Source organism: Eretmochelys imbricata, chromosome 10 (assembly GCF_965152235.1).
Source record: "Eretmochelys imbricata isolate rEreImb1 chromosome 10, rEreImb1.hap1, whole genome shotgun sequence".
Taxonomy (NCBI): domain Eukaryota; kingdom Metazoa; phylum Chordata; order Testudines; family Cheloniidae; genus Eretmochelys; species Eretmochelys imbricata.
Window position 1 is genome coordinate 50,640,173 of NC_135581.1, and position 22,541 is coordinate 50,662,713.

General features: G+C 42.5%; 1 protein-coding gene across 1 annotated transcript in view; it reads left to right on the forward strand.

Moving 5' to 3' along the window:
- The window catches only part of CHRNB4 (cholinergic receptor nicotinic beta 4 subunit), a 29,139-nt gene extending 15,496 nt beyond the window's left edge, over positions 1-13,643 (forward strand). The window contains exons 3-6 of the mRNA XM_077828034.1: positions 2,788-2,832; positions 2,948-3,057; positions 10,146-11,118; positions 13,503-13,643. Of these exons, the coding sequence (XP_077684160.1) occupies positions 2,788-2,832; positions 2,948-3,057; positions 10,146-11,118; positions 13,503-13,643 (1,269 nt within the window). The remainder of the gene's footprint in view (positions 1-2,787; positions 2,833-2,947; positions 3,058-10,145; positions 11,119-13,502) is intronic.
- Positions 13,644-22,541: the final 8,898 nt, after the last annotated feature.

Sequence of the window (22,541 nt, forward strand, 5' to 3'; positions counted from 1 at the left end):
GGGAAGGTCCTTCCATGACTCAATAACTGGTTAAAAGATAGGAAACAAAGGGTAGGAATAAATGGTCAGTTTTCACAAAGGAAAGAGGTAAATAGCAGGGTCCCCCAAGGATCTGTACTGGGACCTGTGCTGTTCAACATATTCATAAGTGATCTGGAAAAGGGAGTGAACAGTGAGTGGCAAAATTTGCAGACGATACAAAATTACTTGACAGTTATGTCCAAAGCAGACTGCAAAAGGGATCTCGCTAAACTGACTGGGCAAAAAAATGGCAGATGAAATTCAGTGTTAATAAATACAAAGTAATGCATATTGGAAAAATTAATCCCAACTGTACATACAAAATGATAGGATCTAATTTAGCTATTACCACTCAAAAAGAGATCTTGGCGTCATCGTGGATAGTTCTCTGAAAACTTCCTCTCAATGTGCGGCAGCAGTCAAAAAAGCTAACAATGTTAGGAACATTAGGAAAGAGATAGATAATAAAACAGGAAATATCACACCTTCAATAATTTGTGCAGTTCTGGTCACCACATCTTTAAAAAGATATATTAGAATTGGAAAAGGTGCAGAGAAGGGCAACAAAAATGATTAAGGGTGTGAAACAACTTCCATATGAGGAGAGATGAAAAAGACTGGGATTGTTCATTTTAGGAAAGAGACAACTAAGGGGAGATATGACAGCAATCTATAAAATCACGAACGGTATGGAGAAAGTGAATACGGAAGTGTTATTTACCCCTTCACATAAATACAACAACTAGGCATCACCTGATTAAATAAATAGACAGATGGTTTAAAACAAACAAGAGGAAGTACTTCTTCACACAACACACAACCAACCTGTGGAACTCATTGCCATGGGAAGTTGCAAAGGCCAAGTATAACTGGGTTCAAAAAAGAATTAGATAAGTTAATAGAGGACTGGTCCATCAATGACAATAAGCCAAGATGTTCAGGGATGCAACCCCATGATCTGGGTGTTCCTAAACTTCCAACTGGCAGAAGCTGGGACTGGATGGATTACTCGAAATTGCTCTGTTCTGTTCATTCCCTCTGAAGCATTTGGCATTGGCCACTGTAAGAGATAGGATACTGGGATAGGTGGATCATTGGTCTAACCCAGTATCACCATTCTTTAAATATTTAAAATTTAAAATATGCTTTACCAGTCTCCCAAAACATCAAGCCCCTTGGCATAGCGGAGGGAGGAGTTTATTACTCTTTATTGTTTGGAATACTCCTTCAACAGTTTGAAAATAGAATCTCTTCAATGGCGTGATGGATTTTTAAGATAAATATATTTAGAATCTGAATACTTCTCACCATTTTTATCTAGGACAATATTTGGGGTCTCAGCTATTTGACAGTGTCCTCTCCCTGCCAGTCTCACTCAGACATTAGTAACTGTCACAGGTCACCCTCCTTTGTTCTTCTCTCAGCCTTCTTATCGTTTTTCATCATCCATGTCATTAAGGCTGCTGCTGCTCTTGGATCACTGGTAGAATTATTTACATTGTTGAATGAACAAAAATCTGCAATGAGAATAAGCCTTAGTTCTATTGCTAGAATCTTTCTGGGTCTTATGGAATGTCAAAACTGGTGTGGCTTCAGGAATCTCAGCTTTATAGAAATCTTTCTTCATAATTTATCTATCCTCATTTTATTTACCACTCCACTAATTTTTATGTCATCTGTAAATTTTATCTGCAATGACTTTATATTTTCTTCTAAATCATCAACAAAAATATTGAATGTAGGACCAAGAACAGATCCCCCTGAAACTCCACTAGAAACATCCCCACAGAATCATAATTCCCTATTTACAATTAGTTTTTACAATCTATCAGCTAACCAGTTTTTAATCCATTTAATAGGGGCCTCATTGATTCTGTATATCACTGGGATCACTATTTATTTTTATCAGAATGACATGTGGGACTAAGTCAAATGCCTCGCAGAATTTTAAGTATATTACATCAACCAAACATGTAATCTCATCAAAAAAATCCATGTCAAGTTCGCTTGACAAGACCTATTACCCATAAAATCATGTTGATTGACATTAATTATGCTACCATCCATTAATTCTGTACTGACTGAGTTCTATATCTGCCTTTCTATGATTTTGCCTAGAATCATTTTCAGGCTAACTGAGCTGCACTCATGCAGGTCATTCCGTTTATCCATTTCAAATATTGGTACAGCATTAGCTTCTTCCAGTCCTCTGGAACTTTCTCAGTATTCCAAGATTTGTTAAAAATCAACAGTGGTTGTTCAGAGAGTTCCTTGCCAATTCTTTTAATACTCCTAGGTGCTGGTCATCCAGTTCAGAGTGGATGAGAGCCCCCAACCTGTACTAGCCCCAATAGTGGTATAATCCAAAATGACAATTCCATTGGCCTGATGAATAGAAAAAGATGGTCAGAAGACTATTGCTTTACCCATTTCTTGTTCTAGGGTTTTAAAAACAGCTTCTTAAAGCTGCACATACCCAAGTCCATCTTAGTTAACAGTTATAATGAATTACATAATTGTATGAAATTCTGTACCATGTCATATTTTATGTGATGATTATTATTAATATAGTCAGAATTGTGCATTTTAGTGATAGACCAGTAGACACAGAAAGATTCCTAATGTTATAAGAGGTAGATTTTACATTATATACAATGGTTTTAGGCAGCCAGGAGTTTGAGGTATCCCTGAAAGATTTATGAATAAATCCTAATAATAGGACTAACTTGTACAGTTTAGATTTATAAATGTTTTTTCCTTCTTTAGAATGAACGTGAACAGATCATGACCACAAATGTCTGGCTAAACCAGGTAACCATCCCATGGGGATGCTATTGCAATCTACTAACACATTGCTTTCTTGTTGTCAGTATGACTTGACTGACACAAAATAACTTACATCACTGCTGTACAATTCTCTCTCTAGGAATGGACTGACTATCGTTTGGCATGGCAGCCCTCTGACTATGAAGGCATAAATAAGCTGAGAATCCCATCTAAGCAAATCTGGCTGCCCGACATTGTGCTTTACAATAAGTAAGTTTTGATACAAAAAATGTTGCAAAGATTTTAAACAGAAACAAAAATCCTATTGATTTAGCAAGAAAAAAAATCCCCAAATCTTTTTCTTTTGCAGGGAAAATAAGCTTACAGTAAGCTAACGATATTATTTAGATTTTAATAATATTGTATACTGCACAGTGAAAAGTCTCTTCAAGGAGAGGTGATAGAGACCTGTTCAAATCCCTTCTCATCAAGAAGAGGGGGAACTAGAACCCATTGTCTCCCACATCCCAGGTGATTACCCTAATCATTGGGCTAACGGTTATAAGAATGATCTTCCTCCTCCATCCTCCCAGCTGTTTTGCATGGAATTAGGTGGCCTCTGAGCCCATGTATCAGATCAGGCCCTGCACTTAGTTTAGGTGCCAGAACAGGTCTTCCTCCCAGTTCATGGATCACTAGCACAAATAGGCACCTCCCTGCAGGCCAGACTTAAAAACCTATCTCTGAGGGCAGAGCAGGACTGAGGACACACTCCTCTGATCAGCATCTCCCAGTGCCTAGTATAGGTGGCTTCCCACCTAGGATGCTGGCTTTTGTGGATTGTTTTCTAAGGAGCCTCTCTCTCCACATTCATTGTACAGGGTGCCAGGTGTCTAATTCTGGGTCACAGTGTTGCTCCTGTGATTTTCTAGACACCTAAAAGTTATGCGTTGTGATGCTTAGCGTCACATCTAGGTTCCTTTGTAGATGCAGGCCTATAGAACCAGCATGAAGAGATAAAATGAATAAGGCAAAGAGATTCTATGTTGCTGAGTACCAGATGACTGGCAATGGATTAAAGAGCCTTACATTTCTATGCTGCTAGTTGTAATTGCCCCAAGCTGTCATAGAATCATAGAATAGAATTATAGAATATCAGGGTTGGAAGGGACCTCAGGAGGTCATCTAGTCCAACCCCCTGCTCAAAGCAGGACCAATCCCCACCTAAATCATCCCAGCCAGGGCTTTGTCAAGCCTGACCTTAAAAACTTCTAAGGAAGGAGATTCCACCACCTCCCTAGGTAACGCATTCCAGAGTTTCACCACCCTCCGAGTGAAAAAGTTTTTCCTAATATCCAACCTAAACCTCCCCCACTGCAACTTAAGACCATTACTCCTTGTTCTGTCATCTGCTACCACTGAGAACAGTCTAGATCCATCCTTCTTGGAACCCCCTTTCAGGTAGTTGAAAGCAGCTCTCAAATCCCCCCTCATTCTTCTCTTCTGCAGACCAAACAATCCCAGTTCCCTCAGCCTCTCCTCATAAGTCATGTATTCCAGTCCATTAATCATTTTTGTTGCCCTCCGCTGGACTCTTTCCAATTTTTCCACATCCTTCTTGTAGTGTGGGGCCCAAAACTGGACACAGTACTCCAGATGAGGCCTCACCAATGTCGAATAGAGGGGAACGATCACGTCCCGCGATCTGCTGGCAATGCCCCTACTTATACATCCCAAAATGCCATTGGCCTTCTTGGCAACAACAGCACACTGTTGACTCATATCCAGCTTCTCGTCCACTGTAACCCCAGGTCCTTTTCTGCAGAACTGCTGCCAAGCCATTCGGTCCCTAGTCTGTAGCGGTGCATGGGATTCTTCTGTCCTAAGTGCAGGACGCTGCACTTGTCCTTGTTGAACCTCATCAGATTTCTTTTGGCCCAATCCTCTAATTTGTCTAGGGCCTTCTGTATCCTATCCCTACCCTCCAGCGTATCTACCTCTCCTCCCAGTTTAGTGTCACCTGCAAACTTGCTGAGGGTGCAATCCACACCATCCTCCAGATTATTTATGAAGATATTGAAGAAAACCGGCCCAAGGACCGACTTTTGGGTTACTCCACTTGATACCGGCTGCCAACTAGACATGGAGCCATTGATCACTACCCGTTGAGCCCAACAATCTAGCGAGCTTTCTATCCACCTTACGGTCCATTCATCCAGCCCACACTTCTTTAACTTGCTGGCAAGAATACTGTGGGAGACCGTGTCAAAAGCTTTGCTAAAGTCCAGGAACAACATGTCCACTGCTTTCCCCTCATCCACAGAGCCAGTTATCTCGTCATAGAAGGCAATTAGGTTAGTCAGGCATGACTTGCCCTTGGTGAATCCATGCTGACTGTTCCTGACCACTTTCCTCTCCTCTAAGTGCTTCAGAATTGATTCCTTGAGAACCTGCTCCATGATTTTTCCAGGGACTGAGGTGAGGCTGACTGGCCCGTAGTTCCCTGGATCCTCCTTCTACCCTTTTTTAAAATGGGAACTACATTAGCCTTTTTTCCAGTCATCCAGGACTTCCCCCGATCGCCATGAGTTTTCAAAGAATGGCCCACGGCTCTGCAATCACATCCGCCAACTCCTTTAGCACTCTCGGATGCAGCGCATCCGGCCCCATGGACTTGTGCTCGTCCAGCTTTTCTAAATAGTCCTGAACCACTTCTTTCTCCACAGAGGGCTGGTCACCTCCTCCCCATGCTGTGCTGCCCAGTGCAGTAGTCTGGGAGCTGACCTTGTTCATGCAGATCGAGGCAAAAAAAGAGTACATTAGCTTTTTCCACATCCTCTGTCACTAGATTGCCTCCCTCATTCAGTAAGGGGCCCACACTTTCCTCAACTTTTTTCTTGTTGCAAACATACCTGAAGAAACCCTTCTTGTTATTCTTAACATCTCTTGCTAGCTGCAACTCCAGGTGTGATTTGGCCTTCCTGATTTCACTTCTGCATGCCCGAGCAATATTTTTATACTCTTCCCTGGTCATTTGTCCAATCTTCCACTTCTTGTAAGCTTCTTTTTTGTGTTTAAGATCAGCAAGGATTTCACTGTTAAGCCAAGCTGGTCGCCTGCCATATTTACTATTCTTTCTACACATCGGGATGGTTTGTCCCTGTAACCTCAATAAGGATTCTTTAAAATACAGCCAGCTCTCCTGGACTCCTTTCCCGCTCATGTTATTCTCCCAGGGGATCCTGCCCATCAGTTCCCTGAGGGAGTCAAAATCTGCTTTTCTGAAGTCCAGGGTCCGTATTCTGCTGCTCTCCTTTCTTTCCTGTGTCAGGATCCTGAACTCGACCATCTCATGGTCACTGCCTCCCAGGTTCCCATCCACTTTTGCTTCCCTTACTAATTCTTCCCGGTTTGTAAGCAGCAAGTCAAGAAGAGCTCTGCCTCAAGTTGGTTCCTCCAGCACTTGCACCAGGAAATTGTCCCCTACACTTTCCAAAAACTTCCTGGATTGTCTGTGCACTGCTGTATTGCTCTCCCAGCAGATATCAGGGTGACTGAGAACCAGGGCCTGCAATCTAGTAACTTCCATGAGTTGCTGGAAAAAAGCCTCGTCCACCTCATCCCCCTGGTCTGGTGGTCTATAGCAGACTCCCACCACAACATCACCCTTGTTGCTCACACTTCTAAACTTAATCCAGAGACTCTCAGGTTTTTCTGCAGTTTCATACTTGAGCTCTGTGCAGTCATACTGCTCCCTTACCTACAGTGCAACTCCCCCACCTTTTCTGCCCTGCCTGTCCTTCCTGAACAGTTTATATCCATCCATGACAGTACTCCAGTCATGTGAGTTACCCCACCAAGTCTCTGTTATTCCAGTCACATCATAATTCCTTGCCTGTGCCAGGACTTCCAGTTCTCCCTGCTTGTTTCCCAGGCTTCTTGCATTTGTGTATAGGCACTTGAGATAAGTCGCTGATCGTCCCTCTTTCTCAGTATGAGGCAGGAGCCCTGCCCTCTCGCACGCTCCTGCTCGTGCTTCCTCCCGGTATCCCACTTCCCCACGTACCTCAGGGCTTCAGTCTCCTTCCCCTAGTTTAAAGCCCTCCTCACTAGGTTAGCCAGCCTGCTTGCGAAGATGCTCTTCCCTCTCTTTGTTAGGTGGAGCCCGTCTCTGCCTAGCACTCCTCCTTCTTGGAGCACCATCCCATGGTCAAAGAATCCAAAGCCTTCTCTCCGACACCACCTGCATAGCCATTCGTTGACTTCCACGATTCGACGGTCTCTACCCAGGCCTTTTCCTTCCATGGGGAGGATGGACGAGAAGACCATTTGCACCTCAAACTCCTTTATCCTTCTTCCCAGAGCCACGTAGTCTGCAGTGATCTGCTCAAGGCCATGCTTGGCAGTATCAGTGGTGCCCGCGTGGAGAAGCAGGAAGGGGTAGCGATCCGAGGATTTGATGAGTCTCGGCAGTCTCTCCGTCACATCGTGAATCTTAGCTCCTGGCAAGAGGCAGACTTCTTGGTTTTCCCGGTCAGCGTGGCAGATAGATGACTCAGTCCCCCTGAGGAGAGAGAGTCCCCGACCACCACCACTCGCCTCCTTCTCTTGGGAGTGGTGATCGTGGAACCCCCAACCCTAGGACAGTGCATCTCATGCCTTCCAATCAGCGGAGTCTCCTTCTGTTCCCTTCCCTCAGATGTATCATCTAGTCCACTCTCCGCATTAGTACCTGTGGAGAGAACATGAAAATGGTTACTTACCTGTATCTGCGTTGCTGGTACATGGACACTCCCCTTTCTTCTTCTGGAGGTCACATGCTGCCAAATTTCTTCACCGTCCTCCTGTCCCCACAGTGCAGCCTGCTCTGAATCTTCAGAACGTTGTGTCTGTAGAAGCATATCCTGACGTCTGTCCAGGAAATCTTCCGTTTCTCTTATGCAACGCAGGGTCGATATCTGTTGCTCCAGACCTTGAACCTTCTCTTCCAATATGGAGACCAGCTTGCACTTTGTACAGACAAAGTCGCTTCTGTCCTGTGGAAGAAAGACAAACATGGCACATCCAGTGCAGGTAACAACAGCTGAACACTCCCCATCCATATTACCTTCCTTCTACGAGCTTCCTGAGGAGTTGTAGTAACTATTCAGAGAAGCCGGCAAGATGCTGTCAGTGATTCAAACATGCTTGCCTCTGGTGGCTGTTAATTACCTAAATGAAATGGCTTTGATGGTCTCAGTTGATTTTTATTCTCTGGGATTGTCAGACTGGCACCTTTAAACTGTAACCGATTAGGAGAGTTTTTTAATTATACATATATTCTGCACATCAATACTCTGTGTCACACACGCAGTATTGATGTGCAGAATTTATTTGGCTGTTTATTTGTTTCACACTTTACTTAGAAGAAAAATGTTAATACTTACATGGCTCTTTTCTTCTTCAAGGAGCTTTATTAACAGCGAATAATTACTTATACCTATTTCTAAATATTATGGCATAATTTCTGCTTCAGAAAGTAGGTGCAACTCAGTTGAAGTCAATGGAGCTATTTACATCCGTGGTAAATTTAATCCGATTTTTTTTGCTGACGATAGATGGCCTCTAAATTATGTATAAAAATATATTATATTCTTATATTATATTCCTTATATTCTTTAATAAAAAGGAAAAGGAAAAACATAAAGAGTACTCTAATTCAGACAATTTCTCCCTTACTATATTTACTCTCATCTAACTTTAAAAACTGACTAACCCTGTTTTATTAAAAATGACTTTCCTACTCAAGTTTTTATTCATGTGTTTGTTAATTTACAGAGAAATAAGGTGATGAATAGTTACTCTTTTCTAGCCTCATGGTGTCTTTCAATAACAGGATCAGTTAAGTTTATCAACAAATACGTATTTGGGGAAAAGTGCTGCCTGAGTGGATGACCTATTTAAGCAAAATAATCTTGGGATCTTAACAGCCTTTTTTGTTAAACCTATCTCAGCCTGATCATACTTTCAGGAATATTTATTTGCAGTCATGCCACTTAGCTTATGATATTTTTTAGGACAGCAATGCAAAGTGGCATCAAGCTGTTAGTTCAAGGATTCTGCAAGGAGCATTGAAGTATGGCAGGAGGTGGTGTTCACCATTACTTAGGGAACACTCTTCCCACTGAACCAGTTACCCACCCTGGTGATGGAGGACACTCTTCTGGTACAGTTTTAGTCTTTTGGATGAGAAACTAAACTAAGAGAATTTGTGGGCATTAAAAATCCCATGGCACTTTTAGTAAGAGCAGGAGCTTTAATCACAATTATCCTGCCTAAATTACAACTCACGTAATTGCATTCGTTCTGCCATGTTCCCCCTGTATCCCCAACTGAATATAGCATTCTTCTTCACTTCCTGCTCAAAACTGTTCAGAAGAGTTGCCATGTGCTTTTAATGGCTGTGTTCCAAAGCAATGGTGGCTGCATTTTGGTGATGGGTGATCTTATCTTTACATCTCTTTACACATCCCAATGGGGGTAATAATGCATAATTAATTGTTTTTAAAATACTTTGTGATTATTGGATGAAACAGGCTCTAGACATACACGTTATCATTAATAAAGGATACTGTCTAACTATTGGCAAAAGTGTTAATTCCCAGGTTGAAAAATGTATACATAGTTTTCATTGTCAACTTATAAATACCTGGAAAATGGGTTTTATCATTGAAAGGGTACAGAAGTTTAATTCTAGCAGAGATAGTGGGACCCCTTTTGGATTCAGTAGAGGAGGCTGAGAATGTAGTAGTTTGTCCTTTTCTGTATTTTGAACCCATATTCTGTTTCTTCACTGATTTCAGAGTAGTAGCCGTGTTAGTCTGTTATCAGCAAAAACAACAAGGAGTCCTTGTGGCACCTTAGAGACTAACCAATTTATTTGGGCATAAGCTTTCGTGGGCTAGAACCCACTTCATCAGATGCATGGAGTGGAAAATACAGGAGCAGGTATAAATACATGAAAAGATAGGAGTTCCCTTACCAAGTGTGAGGTCAGTCTAACGAGACAATTCAATTACCCGTAGGATACCAAGGGAGGAAAAATAACTTTTGTAGTGGTAATGAGAGTGGCCCATTTCAAACAGTTGACAAGAAGTAGTGTTAATTGAATTGTCTCAGACTGACCTCACACTTGGTAAGGGATCTTCTCATGTATTTATACCTGCTACTGTATTTTCCACTCCATACATCTGATGAAGTGGGTTCTAGCCCACGAAAGCTTATGCCCAAATAAATTTGTTAGTCTATAAGGTGCCACAAGGACTCCTCGCTGTTTTTGTCTTTTCACTATTTGTTTGTTTTTTCTCCCATTTCCTCAGCGCGGATGGTACATATGAAGTTTCTGTGTATACAAATGTGATTTTAAAGAACAATGGAAGCATTTTCTGGTTGCCTCCAGCCATCTACAAGAGTGCCTGCAGGATTGAGGTGAAGCATTTCCCATTTGATCAACAAAACTGCACACTGAAGTTCCGCTCTTGGACATATGATCACACAGAAATAGATTTGGTACTTAAAACTTCCATGGCAAGCATGGATGACTTTAGACCAAGTGGAGAATGGGATATTGTAGCACTTCCAGGAAGAAGGACTGTAAACCCCTTAGACCCAAAGTATGTTGATGTGACATACGACTTTATTATTAAAAGGAAACCTCTTTTTTATACCATCAATCTTATAATTCCCTGTGTGCTTATTACATCATTGGCTATCCTGGTGTTCTACTTGCCTTCAGACTGTGGTGAAAAGATGACCTTATGCATATCTGTACTGCTTGCCTTGACTGTGTTCTTATTGCTGATCTCCAAAATTGTCCCGCCGACATCACTGGATGTTCCACTGATTGGAAAGTACCTGATGTTTACAATGGTACTAGTAACATTCTCAATAGTTACCAGCGTCTGTGTACTGAATGTCCATCACAGATCTCCCAGCACCCACACTATGCCCCCATGGGTAAAGGTGATTTTCCTTCATAAACTTCCAACTTTTCTGTTCATGAAACGCCCAGAGAATACCTCTGCAAGACAAAGCTTAAGCAAGCGCAGAAAGAATAAATCTGATAATCTATGCACTGATCCAGCCAACCTGTACAAAAACTCCACCTACTTTGTGAACACAGCCTCTGCCAAAAAATATGATTTGAAAGTTACTGAGAATCCGGATAACATCAGTGGCCATCAAGATTTTAGGTTAAGATCTTCAATGAAGTTTTCTCCAGAAGTCCAAGAAGCAATTGATGGAGTCAGTTTTATAGCAGACCACATGAAAAGTGAGGACAATGACCAAAGTGTAAGTAACAGGGGAAATCATTCCCATCTTTCCAAACCCCAGTTTTCTTTCCTTTGATGTCTCAAATAAGTGTATTCTTCTTCAGAAGGGAAATAAGAACCCAACAATCTTCCTTAGTGTTAATTTTTATAGAGATCCTAGCTATAATTTTCATAGTCAATCACTGTTTAGTAATAAGTTTATTTTCCTATAAATTTCCTATGAATAACAACTTGATAAAGTGGATATTGTTCTAAAAAGCAGTGTGCCAGACAAGAATCTCAGTCCCCACAAATAGAACATGTTTATTGCTTTGGGGCAGAGGGAGATGGAGATGAGTTAACGTTAAACAAACTGTGTTTTTACATCAGCAAGGTAATGGGGTGTAGAGACCACAGCTAGTGTGTGGCAGGGAGAGGGTTAACATTCAATACCTGTTCAGAGGAAACACCATATAACTGGGCCCATAATGAAGGGACTGCAGGTAAGTCAGCCATGACCATGGCTGCGTTCTGCTAGAGTAAGTTACTTAGAGCTGGGCTACATAAAAGTAGTTTAACTAAATGGGTTTAGAAATGGATTTAGTTTGATTGGCACAAACCCTTTCTAGGAACGCTATTATTTTGGATTAAAATTATTTGGATTATTTTGGAGCGCTATCAATTAGCTCTCCATACCCTGTTTGGTTGGTTGACACATGGTGGTCATTATGTTTCCTCCCAAGATAATTCAGCACTGTCTGGCAAGAGCGTAGATAGAACCACAATATTCATACCACAAAAGCTGAGGCTTCTTCCACTTGAGCAAACGGAGACTCTCCATCAACTATGAGCAGTATAGGACCTAGGACACACATTCGAGCAGTTCTGCTCCCATCCTGTAGAGACACATTACACTAGCTAGTACATTAAAGTTCATATAAGTATCCATTGAATAATGTTCAGCAAAACTCAGAAGGCTAAGATGAACACCCATGACTTTCCCCAACACCCACCCCGCATCCATGAAAAATTTCCTACGTGACCTTCCTCTGCCCCAACTCCCAATCTAGTCTTAAGTTCTCCATTACTGCTCTGTCCTCCTCCTCTCCTTTTACTATACAGGTCAAGTAGTCTGAAAGCCTGGCTCCTTTTCCCCTTCTGATCTTGCAGGAATCCCACATGAAGCCACGCTGGTGACTTTCTTGCATTTTCAAGAAACTAGTTACTGGTCAACAGAAAAAAGAAAGATCAGACGCTAAATCTGTAAATATAGCCTTAAGCTTAAACAAGCATAGGCCTCACAATGCTGAAAAAGTGTTTCAATACTATCTGTGCTTTTGTAAAGAACTTATACTGGATATTAAAAAATGAGTGCAGGGTACTGGACTAGATGACCTTGCAAGGTCCCTTCCAGTCCTCTGATTCACAAACTCCCTGTCCTCACCCTAGACTAAAGAGCAATTTTCCAAGGTATTGTAAGTTAGACATTAATTTAATGCTTTCTGCACACAGGTCCTCTGACATTAACTTAAAGTGCTTAGTTACAAACCATTGTTTTCTAGATTCATAATTCTAGTCTCCGCTTTTTCCATTAGTATCATGCTCCGATAGTGACTGTTCATGTACCTACAGTATATTCTCTTCTCAGAAGCATGTAACAACACCCATTAACAGCAATGGGAGGTACATGTGTTCATTGGGGGGGAAATGTGTAATGGTCTAATACAAGGCAGGAGTCAATTGGGAAGTACTGTGAAGTTGTTAAGAGGAAGAATTCCCATGTGTAACTAGAGTCAATTATGAAGGAAAAAATAAAAAAGTGATAAAAAAGATTAACACTTTCCCTTTACAACTCACTAGTATGCCTGTAGTCACTGTAGTGTATGTAAAGATAGGAGGTAAAATCCTGGCCCCATTAAAATCAATGGCACAACTCCCATTGTGACTTCAATGGGACCAGGATCTCATCTACACTGGACAGGGATGTGAGTACAACCAGCAGTGCTAACATGTATTAAAACACTTGCATACTGAGAATCAAGATCAACTACAGAATTATTTTCTTAAAAGCAGTAAATATTGTTCATCGTTATTAATTGGGATGAATAGTATCAGCAAATTACAATTCACACACAGGAGCTTACTGGATTATGCTGAGGATCCATCCTGTCTGGCACCAAGCATTTAGTAGTGATCAATACCTGCTGCTTCAGAGCAAGGTGTAAACTATTTATAGTGTCATTCACCAACTGTTCAGGACAGTATATGAGGGAAAATTCCTTCCTGACCCCTGTGGTGATCCTGAACCTTAAGAATTGTTTTCTCTTATTTTCATATACAAACTACAAACATTGAGCATCAACAAAAGAGATGGAGATGAACATGGTAAATTGCTATGTATCTTTAACTGACTTTTTCTTCCAGGTCATTGAAGATTGGAAGTATGTTGCCATGGTAGTGGACAGACTGTTTCTCTGGATATTCATCTTTGTTTGTGTCCTTGGGACTGCTGGGCTATTTCTCCAGCCCCTTTTTCAAAACCACTCTGCTGCTGTGAGCCCTTAACTCTCATTTAAAACTGTAAAATGTTTACACAGATGCTGCACGTGATTTTGCTCCCAGTTCCACTGGTGTAAATCCAAAGTGATGCCATTGAAGTCAGTTGAGTTAGTCTGGATTTACACTGGTAAACTGAGAGCAGAATTTGGCCTGCTGTGTTAACATGATGTTAGGAATTTTCTAGAAGACAATCTTTTCTTTTTTAATTTCATTACTTTTGATTAAATATTGGCTCTTTTTTTAATATGTTTAAAAATTTTACAGAGAAATTTATTTATTTCTACAACTTACCAGTTTTCCTCAGAGTGCACCAGGATCATTATTAAAATGGCATTTACTTATGCCACTTTGGGAAAGACATTGTGTTTCCATAAGATCCTGCAGTTCACATTGCACAATTTTGCTGTTTCAAGAGAAACAATTGCTACAGTATTTATTTCCTTAAATGCATCAAAAAACTCTGTGTTTGGTTTATGGAGCCCAACTCAATATATGATAAATAAACATATTTATACCCTCTGTTCATTGGTGAAATCTAAATAAAATATGAAAAAAAAACTCTCCTTTAAATAGCCTTACTTCCAAAATGTTCCAGCAGCCTTTATAACTCAGAAAAGGGGAATTGGTATACAGCACCACAAATCTGAAGCTCAACAGGAAAGTGTATAAGGAGCAGAGGCAAATGGTGACTCAAGAGAGATTGGACTGCAAGCTCACTCTATGGGAAGGAGAGAGAGCAGCGCTAAAATGGGGAAGAAACAGCAAAGAAGAATCAATCCAAATTGACCATCCTGTTTTATTGGAGGAAATTATTTTTGGGCATGGATTATGGTATTTTACAACGCAATTCTCAGAAAATAGCTGAGAAAGTACATAAACATGTCTTAGGGACTGGAGATTTGGGGGCCCGATTCTCCTACTACAGGATAGGACTTACCACCTACTGACTTCATTAGCTGTTACTCATACCCTGCTGCAGGAGAACTGCATTTTTTGTTCTGGAGCAATCTCAGCTTCATCTGGCAATATCATATGCAGTCACTTGAGCACCAGTACGCACCACTGAAACAAATCACTAAGGGGCATCAGTGTTTCCACAGGAGAAACTCTAAACTGTTGTTTCTATGTGAGCTTAACAGAATACAGAAGAACTTCAGAGTTACGAACACCAGAGTTATGAACTGACCATTCAACCACACACCTCATTTGGAACCAGAAGTACACAATCAGGCAGCAGCAGAGACAAAAAAAAAAAAAAACAAGTACGGTATAGTACTGCATTAAACGTAAATGACTAAAAAAATAAAGGGAAAGCAGCATTTTTCTTTTGCATAGAAGAGTTTCAAAGCTGTATTAAGGCAATGTTCAGCTGTAAACTTTTGAAAGAGCCACCATAATGTTTTGTTCAGCATTACAAACATTTCAGAGCTACGAACAACTGCCATTCCTGAGGTGTTCGTAATTCTGTGGCTTTACTGTAAAAGTTTAAACCTAGTAGATAATTCACAGATGAAGACACCATTAGTTTTACCAGACATTGTTTCTGTATCATAAACCAATTACCGTACTTCATGCAACCTACTTTCAAAAAACCACTGTGAGTGGTGTACGGTAGCTGGGTGAAGGCAGCTATATTCAATATGAATTGCAATGTTCTCCTTTTTCTGAGTGTGGTAGTACCTCAGGTTTCCCCAACAGGAGATGTTGGGGCCATGTCCTTGTGACAATTTGTGGACTGTGGGAATAGCTGAAAGGGTCAGGCCTGCTTATACCACCTGGAGAGAATGCATACGTACAGTAAGACAGGCAGGCCTCCTTGTACTCCAGGATTCTGCAGCTGCAGGGTTTTCACAGAACTGTGCTCTACAATCCAAGGTTTCATATAAAAAATGTTATTCTAGCCCTTTTGGTTGTGAAAAAACCTTACAAGTGTAACCAGATGCCTGATGTTTGCCTAGCTCTGCTGACAACCCAAACCAAAAGCTGTGGAGTGTCAACACCCCCAATCATCTCAACAGGGGTTAATGCTGAAACCTAACAATGACAGTATAAATGTCAATATTAACTATCAAATTCTTTCAATCGTTTTAACAAAACCATTCAGTGTATCCCACAATCCCAAACCTCTTTCCCTGCTTTTCTGGGTCCCAAAAACCCTAAATGTCCCCTGTCCATGAGCCAAAACCTTCAGTTTCTCCCCTTACATTCTCTCTAATGCAGTGAATGTTTTCAGTAAAAATTCTGTAGTACAATGGAGATCCAGGGACAGACTCAGGGATTAATTTGTTCCAGGGCTTGGCAGCTTATAGCCCCGGCACCTCTAGGCTTGGCAGTTCATAGCCCCGGCATCTCTAGGTTTGCTGCATCAGTTATGAATGTAAAAAAAAATTGCTTGAGCCCCGGCACCTCTTTCATTACAAATTAAGTACTGGACAGACTCCATCTGTTTTGCACCACTCTGGCAGCGTAAAGGAGACAGAGAGCTATACCCTAATAGGGCAGCAGAGAAGGAGAACCCCCAACAAAGCCTGACAGGACCCAGGGATCTGGCCTTGACAGCTTAAGAGCAGAATAAAATCAAATTAATTTAGTATAAAAAACAACACAAGCCGCCTCAGACTCTCCAGTCTGCCCCTCTAGAGCGGCACAGAAACTAGGGAGCCTTTCCTGCCGAATTCAGCTCCAGCCTCCCCCAGCGTACACCGGTACACACAGCATGAAACTTGAGAACAGCAATATAGGCACCATAGCAAATATGTTCCCCATCTGATCCCATAGCCCCTGCACAGCCTGTCTATTCTGCCGTCCTGCCCCGGCACTCTACAGCCAGTCTCTACAGAGTCTATGTGCTCTATCCCATTGGCCCTAAAGCCCGTGCCGATGCTAGCCCACCAGGGGCCCTGAGTAGGAATATTTTTGCCTTCTCTCCCCTCCCCAACACATACTAATAATTAAGGGCAGGGGGAGGGGCCTTAAGCCGCTCAGGGCCCTAAGCAATTGCTTAGTCTGTTTATGCCTAGCACCAGGTCTGCCTACGCCTGTCTCTGCTCACACACAAGACACTGCTCCTCACCTCTCTGCCTTCACATCAAACTGCTTCCTCCTTTCCCTCATGCTGCTCGGTGCCAACACAGGGGTGGGTCACTGAGAGCGCAGGAGAGTCTCTTTGCTCTCAGTTCTGGCACCTGGTGCCACCACAGCCCTCACTCCCAGCTAGCAGTTGCAGGGAAAGGCCTGCTCAGTCCCCCTAAGGCAGGGGTGGCCAACCTGAGCCTGAGAAGGAGCCAGAATTTACCAATGGACATTGCCAAAGAGCCACAGTAATACCTCAGCAGCCCCCCCATCAGCTCTTCACCCCTGCTCCCAGTCCCACTGATCAGTGCCTCCTCCTCCCTCCCTGCACCTCTGGATCAGCTGTTTCGTGGCATGCAGGAGGCTCTGGGAGGGAGGGGGAAGGAGCAAGGGCACGGCAGGCTCAGGGGAAGGGCTGGAGTGGGGGCAGGGCCTGGGGCAGGGCCAGGGGTTAAGCAGTGAGCACCCCCCAGCACATTAGAAAGTTGGTGCCTGTAGCTCCAGACCTGGAGTCGGTGCCTCCGACAAGGAGCCGCATATTAACTTCCGAAGAGCCGCATGTTGCTCCGGAGCCACCGGTTGGCCACCCCTGCCCTAAGGGCTGAGCTGGAGCAAGCTCAGGGCAGATAGAATCTTCAGCAAACTTAAAAGCCAAACTAACAGTCACTACTGAGCATGTGCAAACTGCAATTTCACAGAGGTTTATAATTTGGCCGGATTTTGGTGGATTTTCACAGGGATGGTACAAAGTATATCTCTGGCACCAGATGACTTCCCTGCTCCAAAAAATGAAGGCACTAGAGATTCTCGATTAAACAGCTGTAAGAATTTTTTTTTATCATGGATAAAATAATGTACTTTTCCCTAATCTTATTATCAGAAATGGCTGACTCATTTTTGCTGAAACTTTCACAAGTAATTCAGCTTGTGACAAGACCCAGCACAGAAAATTTCAGCCCAAACATTTAAAGTCTGGCAAAGTTTTAAACAGGGTGCTATAAGAGAATGTTTGGCAATGCTCCTAGCTATTTCCATTAGAGCTGGTCAGAAAATATTTCCTTCCCCTCTCCCTCACTCTCCCATGGAAAGTGTCAATAAAAAAAATTTAATTTTAATTTATAATGGAAAATGTTGACATTTCATCAAAAATCAAAATATTTCCACTGACAATTGAAATAATCTGATTTAAACTGGCACTACAGTGCCTCATGCTCCCATTCTTCTCTATAGGTTGGGCTCGGTTTTTCTGGGGGTTGTTTTTTCAATGAAATACAGAAATTTTACACGGAAAGCAGACACCTCTCACAAAAATTTGTTTAGTCAAAAATTCTGTCAAAAAACAATTTCAATAGAAAATTTTCAGTCAGTCCGTGCTCCCATCCTAGTGGGAAAAGTCTCTGCCCAGGAGACTTAGAAAGTGTTCCCTTTTCTTTTCAGAGCTACTTCTGCCTGGACTGACCAGGGCTGGTCCAAGAGCCCCTATTAGGAAATCAAATGTAACATTTTTATGAGATACTACACACACATGACACAGCTCCTGATCAATCTGTTTGGGACTGTGGTGGCAAAAGGCAAACAAGCAAAATGAGCAAGAGCAGTGGACAACAGCTGAACGTTGGCTTGTTGCAAAGGTAGCACCAATATCATGGTGTGGGGCAGGAGAAGAATCCCGTTTCCCCTGACTCATAATCTGAGCTGGATAGGGCTTGGTTTCCAGAAGCATTTTTATAAAACACTTTGTTATGAAGAGTAAATGCCATGCAGTTCTGTGTAACTGCAGGTTCTGTGTTACCGCAGATATTTGTGGTTGGAGGAGCTTTTCCCCTGTCTGCCCAAACCCTTCTTCTACATAGTCCTGCAGTTTTCATAATCATATTTTTATATCACATCACTATCTGTTACCATGAAAATAACCTTATTACTGATCTAGCTGATTTCATCATGAGCTCCAGCAGCTGGATGAGAAAGAAGATCTTGCTTTGGAATATAAATATCACTGGACATTTGCAACAGCAACACGCCAAATTAAGGGAAAACACCTGAAGTTTAGTATGGTTTGTAGTTGCTATTAGACAAACACCCCTTGAGCTTCGGGGGAATCTGGATTCCGATCTGAGCTTTAGCTCATGTCTAGCTGCTATAATTTATTTGTTTGTAGTGCAAAAGCTGCTCGTTAATTAAAATGAAGAGGAAGGTGGGTGGGGAGAAAAGCCCAGTCAGAAAATCCTAGAAAGGCTGAGAAACAAACATCCACAAAGAGTTAAGCTGCAGGACCAAAAAGACTGAGATCCTACTGAAAAATCAAAGGGACATACAGCCCATTTCCTCCAGCCTAATAGAATTATACAAATTATCAGAAGAGCATGTGTCTGGGATGGATTGAATGATGCTCCGAGACAGATAAGCAGAGTAAATAAACTCCATGCTGAGAGCATAGAAAAAGGATTCCTTGACATTTGGCAGCGAACCAGCAAGATGGCAACTTGGGTGTATGCCTATGCTGCAATAAAAGACCCACAGCACAGCTGAGGCTGGCCCGGTGAGCTGATTCGAGCTCACAAGGCTTGGGCTGTAGGACTAAAAATGGCAGTGTAGACATTTGGGCTTGGGCTGGACTCCAGAACCCTGTGACGGGGGGAAGATCTCAGAGCCTGGGCCCAAAGATCTACACTGCTATTTTTAGCCCCACAACTTAAGCCCCATGAGCCCAAGTCAACCGACCTGGGCTCTGAGACGTGGTGCTGTGGGATTTTTATTGCAATATAGACACACCCCCTCAAATAAAATCTTGGTGGCTTACATCAGCATACATCACCATTTCCGTTTTTTCAGTCCCCACTTCTTTAGGCAGCCTAATTGTCTTACAACATAGGGTGACTTGGCCAGAGTCATACAGGAAGTCAGTGGTACAGCAGGGAATTGAATTACAGTCTCCTGAGTCCCAGGCTAGGCCCTACCCACAGATCCATCTTGCCTCTACAAAGAGCCTTTTCTCAAATCCACATAGAAGGAAAAGCCAGTTGCAAGAATCCCTCAAAACACTTAACTCAGATATTTATGGGCATTTCTATTCCAAATTAGTTGGCTGTAAATCAGTGTGGTACTTTGCAGGGCACTTAGAATTCTCAGTACCTTAAAAGTGATCTGGAAAGGGAGTTCTTAAATTGGCCATGTACCCTTTTTTTGTTTCATTATAACGTACGTAAGATGGCTTAGAAGGATTTTTTTTTCTCTGATCGGTTTTTACTTTAGGGACATATCAGGCATGTAAAGAGACCTTCCCCGTCTTTGTTGGAGAACCTTTGGGAGGTCTCAGAGATGTTTATTCGTAAACTTTATTGGTAGGAACTGAGATTCGTTCCAGGGTGAATTGTCACAACCCACCAAAGAGAACATCACGGTGCTCCGGGGAGGTGTGGCATCTCTTTGAGAAGAGTCTTCACTGCCCCACAAGTCTACAGTCCCTAACATGTTTTAGGCTTTTCTTTAGGTGCATAAGGCATCTCAGACACTGGCCTTATATTTCTGGGTTATTTTAAGAATTCCTTCTACACAGCTTTAGCTCCAATCAATTTATCCTGGAAATATGATCTTACACAGGCCCATTGGGTCAAACACATGCCTGGAATAATTTTACTGGGCCAAATGCTGTTCTTAGATATGTGTGTAAATATGGAATAAAGCCACTGACTTCAATCAATTTATTTGAGCATAAGCTTTCGTGAGCTACAGCTCACTTCATCAGATGCATCCGATGAAGTGAGCTGTAGCTCACGAAAGCTTATGCTCAAATAAATTGGTTAGTCTCTAAGGTGTCACAAGTACTCCTTTTCTTTTTGCGAATACAGACTAACACAGCTGTTACTCTGAAAACTGACTTCAATGTAACTGAGATCAGAATCTGGACTACTCAAAACTGCCACGCTCAAGAGGAAAAAATCCTGAGTAGCTCACCACCCCCAAAAAATTCATGAGATTGGCCCCCCAAAATCATGTGTTTTGTTTTGTTTTGTTTTTTTTAAGGATTATACTGTGTTTTTTGGTCAGTCTTGATTTTTGAACTCTCCTTTCCCATCCTCTGTATCTCTGAGTGACAGTTCATGCCCCCTATTCTACCATATGTATTGAGTAAGAGGATTTTGGCCCCTGCTACAGAAGCTCTTGCTGCCACATCTCCTGTCCCCTGCCCAGCAATTAATGCTGCCCCAAACTTCCAAATCAATACTGTGCAAAGCAACCCTGCATCAGTTCAGTGCCCACCAAGCCTCACCTCCGCTCCTCCTGGGATTCTTCACCCCCACACCAAGTGTAAGGGGGCTGCAACAGGGCCCCATCTCTCACTTCCAGGCTAAGCGGGGCAGCCAAGGGGCTCTTCATCACCACCCCTTTATCCATTCTGCCTCTTTCCAAGCCAGGTGTTGCTCAGCCAAATTTAAAGAGCCAGCCTGAGAAAGTCATGCAGGGGGAAAAGCTATGGTAAGAGCCCCGCCCTGCACGGAGGCAAACTGATAGTGACGAGGAAGGCACTCCATTGGTATGCTCCCCTTAGGGTGACCAGACAGCAAATGTGAAAAATCAGGACAGGAGGTGGGGGGTAATAGGAGCCTATATAAGAAAAAGACCCCAAAATGGGGACTGTCCCTATAAAATCGGGACATCTGGTCACCCTTGCTCCCCTCTCTGCCTGGAGAGAGAGTTCTTTGCTAGAGCAAGATCCTAGGCCTGAGAATTATTCCTGAAATTAAAAAGATAAGCTCTCAACAAACAAGCCCTTAAACATCATCCACCCCCAGCTGCTTTCCACCTCCCTATGACTAGAGGGGCGTTAATAGACCTCTTCACCTTGAATGGTGAAGGTGACACCTTGACATATGGGGGAACTACTTACACGAAACAATCTGTTCCACCTTGTATTTAGTTGTCACTTTCTGAGTTAGTTTCCCAGGCCTGAGGAAGAGCTCTGAGTAAGCTTGAAAGCTTGTTTTTCTCATTAAAAGAAGTTGGTCCAATAAAAGACATTACCTCACCCACCTTTTCTCTCTAATACCCTGGGACCAACACAGCTACTACAACACTGCATACAAAGAAAAACCCTGGCAATTAAAAAAAAAAAAAAAAATCAGTACATTTGATGCCTCATAGGAATTTGAAACAGTCTCCTGTTAAATTCCAAGGAGAGGCGCAAGTGAGCTTTTAAGCCACTATCCAGCCATTGCTAGAGATGGGCCTCAGCCAGAACGTCAAACCCAACCCCTCTCCCTCAATGTCGGGTTTCGGAGGAATCAGTCTGGAGTTGCTGCATCCTTCCCTTCCCTTTTGAATTTGGTACCAACATTTAATTTTCCTGACCCAAGATGGCAGGACTCTGGCAAGCACAGCTGTTCTCAGGAGATTTCAGTGCTGTTGGACCCAAACTAGTTTAACCTCAAACCTGAGCTCTTGGCCTAACTGTGGTCACTGTACCTTATGTCAATCTCTGGGCCCCAATCCTGCAAACACTTAAGCATGTGCTTAACTTTCCTACTGTGGGTAGTCCCATTGATTTCAAAGTAGGGGAGCAAGTCTACTACTGCTCTCACAGAGCACCCCCATCAGGAAGCTGAAAGTGAAGCTAAAGTAGATGAAATGCAACATCAGGATGAAGTAGTAAATACTTTCACACATGCCTACAGGATTGGGGCTCTCCTCACTACAAAGCCTCAAACAGGTACACATTTTTATCTGTGTCAGTTAATTAACTGTGCACCTGAAGAAGAGCTCTGTGTAAGCTTGAAAGCTTGTCTCCCTCACCCACAGAAGTTGGTTCAATAAAAGATATTACTTCACCCACCT